Here is a 10,653-nt window from a genome sequence, read left to right as displayed (position 1 = left end):
ACCTCCTACATTTATTCGACTAACGTTATTGCTTGTCAGAATTGTGTGCCGCATGTCTTGCAAATTTACCCCAAAATGACAAATCTAGTGACAGGTTACCATTGCTGAAAGGTGTAAGTTATATTGTAAGTGCCAAATATGGTAATAGGGGCACTCGGTGTTGGTAACGGCGAGGCTACATGCATTTTCGGACATTTCTGTCCATAATATTAAAAACATATCTCCCGCTTTTCACTATTTAAAATGTCTCAAACGTCAAAACCTTATTTCATTAGTTGTGGCAACATGTTTCCACAGGTCCGCAGTTACCTGTTTCACACCTACCGCAAACAGTCTCCGCTGTGATGTAAATATTTACTTCTGACTGGAGTGCCAAATAAATTAGGCCCACTGATGGTGTAAAAACATGATGCAACAACAGTAGCGTTGCTGCAGCTTGCTCAGAGCGATAGGCTATTACGTTTTCTTTCAGTGAGGAGGGAGTGGGAGTGGGCGTGGTTTTGGCTAGGTATTACGCAATATTCCAGTGAAGCCTGCATTCCTCTACACTGGAGGAAAGTTATGCCGCTGTTTATCACGTGTCAGTAGGAGTGTCAGGCAGCGGCTTTCTATTGGTGTAGTGGCAACAAGCCCCTTTGACCTGTGACCTGCTAGGGGTGATGTCCACAAACCTCCTTACAGGGCCCAGGCCACAGTCAGGGGTGAGGAGATTAAGATTACAAGACCTAGTGGCAAACATTCTGGCATCCGCTAGACGAGATATGACTAGGGGTGTGGTCTGCAGGAAGGAATGATATTTGGGGAAGTACTAGGGTCAGTCTCAAAAACCAGGATAACTGGGTGCTGGATAAATACACTGAGTAAAACCTGGAACAGCACTGTATGTTCCAGAGGATTCTGAGTTTTGAGTTTTACTCAGTGGCCTTATCCAACTAACACCTTAATACTGCTTCATGATACAGGCCCATCAAGTCTGAGATGTAACTCAAAAACTGCTGGGATTATCCTGTACTAAGGCGCTGGTGGAGACGGCAGATGCATCAAGTTATTTAACTGATTGAAAACATTAAATGGTTAAACGGCTTTAATATAGTTTTAAGTATTAATTGTATGACGCATGCAGTAAGAATGTGCTTTTGAATAAGTAGCAAGTGCTTTTCAGTTTCATAAGCTACTGTCTACACTGCATTTTTACATTTTTTGCATTGCAAGATTTATCCCATGAAAAAGGTGCCAAGTGCAGTGCCCCTTTCCTACAGCCTGGCTAGCTGTACATACAGTAACAGAGAACGGCCTGGGAGTGAGTGGGGCTGTCGTCATGGTGCCTCTGACCAGTTGCTGAATGGCATTGTGCCTCCGTCTCTCGATTCCAGCACATTCTCCACCCCCCCCTTTCAGTCTGCTTTGTACAGCGGGGCCCGTTGCATAACATGTTTTTCCCTCCCCGAGTCGATCGGCACTGTGTGGTACAAACTACATCAGCCTGCACAGCACTGGCTGGGGTCCTGCCAGATTAGCTAGGATAGACTTCAGTCATGCGTCTCTCGCACACACTCACACACTCACACACTCTCTCTCTCACACACACACACACACACACACACACACACACACACACACACTCACACTCACACTCCTCTGTGCATAGCAGGTTAAAATTGCAGTCGCTTCTCTGAGGGATTTTGCAGAAGGAGGATTGTGCCTAATCTAATTGTGAATCTAATTTGTGAACAGCAGGGTGGCCTGTAGCATAGTGGTTAAGGTAAATGACTGGGACACGCAAGGTCGGTGGTTCTAATCCCGGTGTAGCCACTATAAGATCCGCACAGCCGTTGGGCCCTTGAGCAAGGCCCTTAACCCTGCATTGCTCCAGGGGAGGATTGTCTCCTGCTTAGTCTAATCAACTGTACGTCGCTCTGGATAAGAGCGTCTGCCAAATGCCAATAATGTAATGTAATGTAATTTAACAGGGCTATTGTAGCTCACAATGTGTGGTTCTGACCCAAGTTCATTTTAACTTCCATAATCAGTTTTGACCTGTTCATTGTAACTCACATGGGGTGTGGTTCTCACCCAGTTCATTGTAACTTATGTAGTCTGTGGTTTTGACCCGGTTCATTGTAACTCGTGTAGTTCTGACCTGGTTCTGCTTGCTGCTGCTGCTTCGCTCCGGTGGGGTTTAAGCGTGCTCTTCTCCCCGCAGGAACCCGGATCATCTACGACAGGAAGTTCCTGCTGGAGTGCCGGAACTCGCCCATAGCTCGCACCCCTCCCTGCTGCCTCCCCCAGATTCCTGGGGTCACCGTCCCTGCCCTGCACCCCCTGGGGAAACTAGAGGAGCAGGAGGAGAACGACAAAGACCTGGCAGGTGAGACCCCAAAACCTGACACGACCCCCCACCCTTAACGGCCCATCTGTCTCCTGTGTTGCTGGCCCTGCCTCTTTGCTCTCTCACGTGCCGACCTCCCCTTCCCCACGCAACCGATAATCCAATATGACGCTTATTTTTTTATTTGCACAAACGGCGTAGACGAGCATGGGTTAGATAGAAACGGTCGCTTTGTGCGTTTGGTTGGTTTGGCGAGTGGGTGAAGTGGCACAGACCCGTTAAATAACATGATAATGCTCCGGAGGAGGTGTGATTGGAATGAATGGAATTGGTGTGTCTGTGTCTTCAGCTGTTGCTGGCGGAGTTTAACGGAGGTTAAAAATATTCCCGGTCACTCAATCCCAGTTCCACTTCTCGGGGATCGTCTGTCACAGGGGCAGCTAGACGAGGGGCAGAGGCACCCCCCCCCCCCCCCCAGACGGGCTGGTTTCATTCAGATCTTAGTTTGCCTGATCAAGCAGTTTTTGGTTTATTGAGAGGCATAGGTTTAGACTGATCGAGAAGGGACTTTGGGTGTGTGTTTTATCTGCGTGGGCTCTCTGGTATTTATAATATGCAAATGGGCTTCTGTCCCAGAGTTTATAATGGATGAGCGGATGATAGGAAGCAGAGTTTAAAGACCAAAACCAGCACACCCTTCTGCGGCTCTCCAGGACCAGGAATGACGATCGTTGATCTACGATGCGTTTCTGCAACTCCGCAAAATACTGTGTCCGTGCTTGACGGCGTCATCCTGCATACAATTTTGTTGCTTCATATTAATATTCGCTTATCTTTACAGCGGTGTTGTTGCGAACAGTGGCAGCAATCCCCGCTGCGTGTCGATCTGTGCATATGCAGAAGGCGACATGGCGAAACGCTTCCCATCCTGACCCTGTTGTGATATTTGGGGTATTGGTGCAGCTAAGTGAGGAGGCTGTGTTATTGTGACCCAAGCGCTCCTCTTAGAACTGCGTTTGTGATTTGAGGGGAAAAGGCATTCCCTTTGAAAATGTGTACTGAAACCCCTGCAACCCCCAGCCGTAAGTCATTCCAACAGCTCTTCCTGACGTCGAAGCGTCCCCCCTCCCCCCGTCAAAAGCCTGCGGCTTATAAACAACAAGCCCATGCTCTCCAGGAACTTTCTGAAGCTGCTGTTATATGTACGTCCCAGTGTCCGCCTTGAAAGGCGAGTGTTACTGTGGTCAGGGAGATGGGGCTGTAATTCTACGGTCGTATGGTCGCTTCCCAGGCTGAGTGTTAGGGGTGTTGTACCACACCTTGTATTTCTGGTGCTGTAGATTTTGATGACATAATCGGTGTTTACTTGCCTGGCTAAACATTAACTCACTCTGAACTGACTTTGAAACTTGTGTTCCTTTGCCAAAGAAGCACTTTAGAGTCTGATAAATAAATTAGCCCCTTAGAAGTTAAGGAGTTTATAACGGCACCAAATTTTAGGAAGAGAAGGGCATAGAAATGTAAAAAAAAGAAAAGGATATGACAAATACTGGTTGGTGACAGGATTGTTCGCCTAGCATTTGAAGCTTTTAGTTTGACACTCAGACTGGATTGATTGTCTGGCACTGAATGACCTCTGAAATGTGGACTGTGTTAATGATTGAGTGAAATTGTGTTTTGACCCTCTTATCTCTTGTTCTAGCCATATACCAGTTATCGCTGTTCCCACGGCTCTCCGTTTGGGCTGCGATGCGTCTCTGCAACTCGACAAATTCTGTGTCTGCTTGACTGCGTCATCCTGCATAGAATTTAGCGCTTGTTGCCATATTGCTGTTCCCACTGCCAATAGCAAAGTTGGAAGTCCGTTTAGAAAATAGGAACGCTATTCCTCGGGTGTCTCGGGTGATGATGGCCTATTCGGTGTGAATTCAACCAAACAAAATGCACAGAATCCAGATTGTAGTGTTTTATTTGGATGTTGTGTCCTTGTTGGAAAAACCTGCTAACGCCCTTCCTCTCCTCCCTCCGCTGTGTGCAGTCGATGACAGCCAGTTTGAGATGGACATCTGAGCGCCATCTTGTTCTCCGGTGGAGAAGGCGACTGCTCGTCTGTTCGGAGGTTCCCGAGGCCATCTCTCCAGAACCCATGATGCCGTCATCCGTTTTGATTTCCTTTTTTTATTATGTAAAGATACGTTTTCTTAAGGAAACTACTGTGAAAAGGGGGGCGTTGGTCCCTTGAGGTGGACGGCAGCCGTTTACGTTGTGCGGGGCGGGGTCAGTCACGGTCCTGGTATGAGGGGGGGAGTTTTGGGGGTTGGGGTGGATTGGAGAAGACTGAGGATGGCTGCACTGCTTTAATGCAGCGCTCTTTATTTTGTACATATGGTATTGTTTTGTTTAATGTTAATGATGCATAATGTATGTTTATGCAGACCGGGGATTATGGACGATCCCTTTTTCTTTCTTTTCTTTTTTCTTTTTTTTTTTAAATAAAAAAAAAAAAAAAAAGGGTAACCTTGTGTATGTGTGCTGTTATGTGTCCTGAGCAGTGTGTATGAGGGCTGCAGTCTATACACACACACACACACACACACACACACACACACACATGCTCTCACACACACACTCTCTCACACACACACACATGCTCTCACACACTCTCTCACACACACACACACACACACTGCTGTGTGCCAGTCAGTGTAGCTGTCTGAATGACTGATGTGTGAAATAAAAAAAAAAGTACAAATACAGGTAGAATTTCCATGCGTGTGTTATTCTTCCAGCTCTTACACTGTGTTTGTGTGTGCCTGGCTGGAGTTACTCCGTTGCTGTTGTAGCGCCCCCTGATGTAATGTGATGGATTTACAGACAGTAAATGTGACTGCCTCGGATCACTGCCCAGATGTGTTCTCCCATGAACATTACACAAACCCAACACTAACACACCGAGTACTGCCCACCAGGCCAGGCAGTAGTGTAGCACTGCGGGGGTAGGCTAACTGCTACTTCTGCTGAATTTTGTTTAGAGCAATGGTGGCAAAAGAAAGTTATTGGATGCTGCAGGAAGACAATACAACCAAGGAAATGTGCATTAGAGGCAGCAACTGCACATTAAGTGTGTCTTGACCCGCTGGCTGCTGGTCAGCTGCTGGATTGTGATTGTGTGTGCGTGTGTATGTATGTGTGTGTGTACACTGCCTCTGGAAACAAAAGGCTTCACTGTTTTAAACCTATATGCCAGTGGCCCCATTATATCCCTGCTATAGACTGGTTCCTCCTGATATTTCTTCCTATTATGGTGATTTTCTAAAATAAAAAGTGCAATGGCTTCATTCCCACCTTTATCAAGCCCTTGCAAGCACTCTGTAGTGTCGATAGCCTCTTTTTTACATTTAATTATTTATTTTAATGAATTTGTTTCAGATTTGCTTTTCCCCTGATTTTCTCCCAACTTGGTAGCCAATTGCACCCAATCTATTCCAATGGCCCATGTTGCTGTGGACACAACCCACGGCCCCGTCACTCAGCAGCCCAGCAGGATCGGGATACCAGAGAGCGATACGCCTTCTAGAAGCCGCATGGTCTCGAGTGACTCAGAGGAGAGTGCGATCGGGGTCCTGTTGTGTACGCAGATCGTGTCAACCTCGGTGTGCGACTGCAACGAACTGATGCTTGTATCAAGGTCCGCTGCTTCAGCTGTGTGTCACCGTGGCGCTCCGCTGAAGAGAAATACTCACTTACCTGCTTCTGATTGGGAGACTTCAGTCAATATGAAAACTCATTTGTGCGGAATAGCTGCCACTGCTTTCCCGTCTCACTGGAGAACCTGCAGCATACGTAACGGTCGTCTGATGGAGGGCTTGTCCGGCCCTGTTCCTGGAGACCTTAGTCCTGTAGCTTTTCGTTTCAACCCTAATTGATGGATTGTGCGAATTAGCAGCTCATTGGGATCTCTAGCTGTTGAGTGAGGTGTGCTTTGTTGGGGTTAGTGTGAACATGCAAGAGACTACAGGAGGGTAGATCTCCAGGAACAGGGTTGGGTTGCCCTACTCTCGCTGTTAAATGAGGTGTGCTTTGTTAGGGTTGGAGAGAAAACCGACAGGACGGTAGATCTCCAGGAACAGGATTAGGTAGCCCTGCTCTAGCTGTTAAATGAGGTGTGTTTTGTTTGGTTTAGAGTGAAAGCCTACAGGACAGTAGATCTCCAGGGACAGGGTTGGGCAGCCCTGCTCTAGCTGTTAAATGAGGTGTGTTTTGTTTGGTTTAGAGTAAAAGCCTACAGGACAGTAGATCTCCAGGGACAGGGTTGGGCAGCCCTGCTCTAGCTGTTAAATGAGGTGTGTTTTGTTTGGTTTAGAGTAAAAGCCTACAGGACAGTAGATCTCCAGGGACAGGGTTGGGCAGCCCTGCTCTAGCTGTTAAATGAGGTGTGTTTTGTTTGGTTTAGAGTGAAAGCCTACAGGACAGTAGATCTCCAGGGACAGGGTTGGGCAGCCCTGCTCTAAAGTATCCTGTTACAGATTCTGTCCAGTCTTTTCACACCTTGCTGCTGCTGCTGTGAGAATTGTAAAACTGGGTCATCTATGCGAAGAGGTCGACTTGAGGACGGATTCTGAATATTTCAAACACCGCCTTCAAGTTTCACTGACCAGACTGGCCTTTGCCAGGAGTCTCCAGGCAGGTTATAAACATAGTCATTTTATAATATTTTTATGATATAAATTTATTTTGGGGAGGCTTTGTGAGGACTGAAGTCAGGAATAACAGAAGTAGAAGTTTTCAGAAGTAGTGAAGATTGCATCTCCCTGAAAAAACACAAAAGCCAACCTCATTTCTATGACTGAGCACAGTTATCTTTAAAAAACAAGGTGCCTTCATTCTAGCCATAAAATGCATGGCATGAGATTACCAGTGTTATACACTCACCCATTGCACCAGAAGTCCAGGTTCAGAAAGTGAATTTGCTAATTAGCACAGTTCTTCAGCCAGAAACACAAAGAAAACACAAAACAGGACTTTCTGACCCCTGCACTTTACACCTGTCTCTCACACAGACCCCTGTTGTTTTCATTGATAGAGGTGACGGGGAACTGTATCTCCTGCTGATTGGTGGAAAACCCTGCCAGTAAACACTCCCCTTCCATCATGTTCCCCAATCAGCTTAAGGGAAGCGGGAAGAGGTGGGACCAAGTGGAGGGAGGGAGGGGCCAGTTCTCAGAAAAAAGGACCAATTCTAAGAAAAAAGATACTGTGATATGCGTCAGTACAGGGAATGTCACGGGTGCAACGGCTGATGCAACAATGTTATTTTCCACGACAGAATTACATGGAGAAGACGTGTATCCACGTGTAAATTAATGTTTCAGAAATTCACATGACCAGTCACTCTGCCGCCCCTTAAATTTAGCTCCAGTTGAGGGCTCAGGGGTGTGTGCAGAGAGTAGCCATGCTCAGTTCATTGGGTACGTGGGAGCTTTACCTCAAGAATTTGAACATGCTAACATAAATATGAATAGAGTTTTTCTTTCTTTTTTTTACAGTAAATTTGGAAATTCCTTTCCTAAAAACCTCCAGGAGTTGCATGGGAAATACATATGCAATAAAACTAGATGATGTTCTCTCTCTCTTCTTGTTCTCTTTTTAAATCATAAGCATATTCGGGCCTTTTTCCCCATGGGTAGAATATCCTCCTAAGACTCTTTATCATTCATAATTAATTTTGTCTCCTGTAGAGTCTTTGGTCCTATTCTTAAGAACCATATAGACTACAATGCTGAAGCCTGTTATACCAGGGTCATTCAATAATATATACTTTTGAAAGTATTTTCACAAGAACATTTTTGTCATCAAAGACACTTGTATTATTTTATCCAATGTGTGGTACTGGAGTTCTGAACCCATAATCATAAGAGCCATACACTCAGTGAGCACTTTGTTAGGTCTTTATTAGACCTATATTTTTACTTATTGGACTTCTGCTGCTGTAGCCTATCCTTAAGGGGTTTAATGCGTTGTGTGTTCAGAGATGCTCTTCCACTGTTGTAATGTGTAGTTATTTGTGTTTTTGTCTGAAAAACCAAATGTTATAATGGGGGAGAAATGTGATCTAAGTGATTTTGGTGGTTTAGTATCTCAGAAACTGTGATTTTTATGCACAGCAGTCTCTAGAGTTTGCAGAGAATGGTGTGAAAATTGAAAAACATCCAGTGAGCTGCAGTTCTGTGGGGAAAAAGGCATTGTCAGTGGAGAAAGTTTGACTGGTCAAAGTTGACAGGAAGGTGACAAAAATGCAAATAACCACACACTACAACAGTGGTATGCAGAAGAGCATGTCTGCATGCCCTTATGCATTTAGTTGCTGCCACATGATTGGCTGATTAAATACTTGCATCAACAAGCTGATGTACAGGTCTACCTAATAAAGTGCGCTGAGCACTACCTTTGCACCCTAAATCACTCAAAATGTGGACTTTGTAAAAAAATGACTAGTTTAACGCCTTGCCATTCAGCATGGAGAATTCTCAGAGGCACCTGTGTGTGCTGCACCTGGCTTATTCCCATGTCCTGTAGGCGTTGTTTCAGTGTGCTATATTCACACAGAAAGAGTTTCATAGTTCATGGGTAGCTCCTTGTAAAATCTAACATTTGATATTCTTTCGGGAATTGTTTACTGCATTTGATTCAAACAAAGTCCAAACAAAAATGCTGTCTTTCAGTATATGTATTTGCAGAAAGCAAATATACTAAAAATACAGTCTTGTTATACACTGAATAATTAAAACGAACCAAGTTCATACCTGAACATAAATGATAAAAATAACTATGTTGGATGCTTTTTTTAAAATATGGGGTTATCTCTTAATTTCCCCCAGAGCTGTATGTAGCAGATAACAGAAATCATACTATCTCTGAATAGAATGTATGGAAAAGACCCTATGAAGGTACAAACGCTATGTATGCGTACATAATATTCCACCCCTAGCAAGCAATACATATTGTAATTAATTTTGGCTTATGGTTGTACTTTCAGAATACCTTTGGCAAAGAGGAAAAAACATACCTCCACATACCTGTACCTTCACTTCACAGTGTAGAGGAGAATGCTTATCTTCATTGCAGTGGAATATTGCACAGAACCTTTTAGTGCTGTTATAGATTTCAAAGGAAAGCACATCCCATTCATGAACATCGTGTAGTCCACACATGCAGTAGTGTGATGAGTATACATGTAGGTCAGGGTTTATGTGCTTTTGCACGTGTGTCAGTTTACATATGTACTTGTGTTTGTATGTCAGTGCGACTGTGTGTATGTGTGTGTACATGCATGTGTATTCCTGCATAAGTAATTATGTCTATGTCAATGGTCCTCACTGCTGGTCCTGGGGAGCTGCAGGGTGTGCTGGCTTTTGTTGTTACTCGGAACTTAATCGATCAATTAAAGCAGTTAATTACACAGTTAACATAGGTCACCTGGTTTCTTGGGTCTGAAACGGTTGCTGATATTAAGGTGAAAAACTAAAGCCGGCTCTCCAGGAGCAGGAGTGAGGAGCACTGGTCTATGTGTTCATAAGCATATATGTGATGGCATGTTAATATGTGTTACATTACATTACATTACATTACATTACAAGGCATTTAGCAGATGCTCTTATCCAGAGCGACGTACAACGAAGTGCAGATCAAACACAAGTACAAGTGCGAAGAGGACCTGAGAGGACAGTACAGTTCCGAGCCCTAGTGTAAACATACAGATACAATTGGAACCCTTAAAGAATACATCAACTTCCAAACTAGCATACCACAGTTGGCAGCTAGAACACCCGAAGTACTACAATACAATATCTAATACAAAACACAACAATATCTATATAACTATATAAGTACCATTATAGTCTATGGCATATAAGGCTAATCATGGGGGTGAGTTAGGGAGGGAAAGGTGTAGCCTGAAGAGATGAGTCTTCAGTCTGCGCTTGAAAGAGGTCAGAGACTAAGTCAGGCCAGGACAGTGTGGATCTGGTAGCCCTGAGGTCCGTGCATACTAGTGAAAGAGGAACAGTGTCAGGATGTTGTGTTTTCACCTCTCACCTCACATCAATCAAAGGCCACCGGCTCTGCTGGTAACCCTGGGATACCCTGTCCCATGGTGCACCTGGACACACAAACTCCCTACACCCAGCTCAGCGTAGCGAGGTCCCCTTAGCTGTACGACCCCTGACCCCTGACCCCTGACCCTTCCAGGGCTCTTCTATTGCATGCTTCAAGAACAATCATCAACATCCTTTTACATGCTTAATAAATATTTTTCTATATGTTTA

The 10,653-nt window shown here is 44.8% G+C and overlaps 1 protein-coding gene across 1 annotated transcript in view; it reads left to right on the top strand.

The window, feature by feature from the left end:
- Positions 1–4,811, top strand: part of LOC133134012 (eukaryotic translation initiation factor 4E-binding protein 3-like) — a 5,686-nt gene extending 875 nt beyond the window's left edge. Inside the window, exons 2-3 of the mRNA XM_061250363.1 lie at positions 2,204–2,368; positions 4,368–4,811. Of these exons, the coding sequence (XP_061106347.1) occupies positions 2,204–2,368; positions 4,368–4,399 (197 nt within the window). The 3' untranslated portion in view covers positions 4,400–4,811. The remainder of the gene's footprint in view (positions 1–2,203; positions 2,369–4,367) is intronic.
- Positions 4,812–10,653: the final 5,842 nt, after the last annotated feature.

Source organism: Conger conger, chromosome 7 (assembly GCF_963514075.1).
Source record: "Conger conger chromosome 7, fConCon1.1, whole genome shotgun sequence".
Classification (NCBI taxonomy): Eukaryota; Metazoa; Chordata; class Actinopteri; order Anguilliformes; family Congridae; genus Conger; species Conger conger.
The sequence above is the reverse complement of the archived record's forward strand: the minus strand, read 5'-3'. Positions and strand labels throughout refer to the sequence as shown.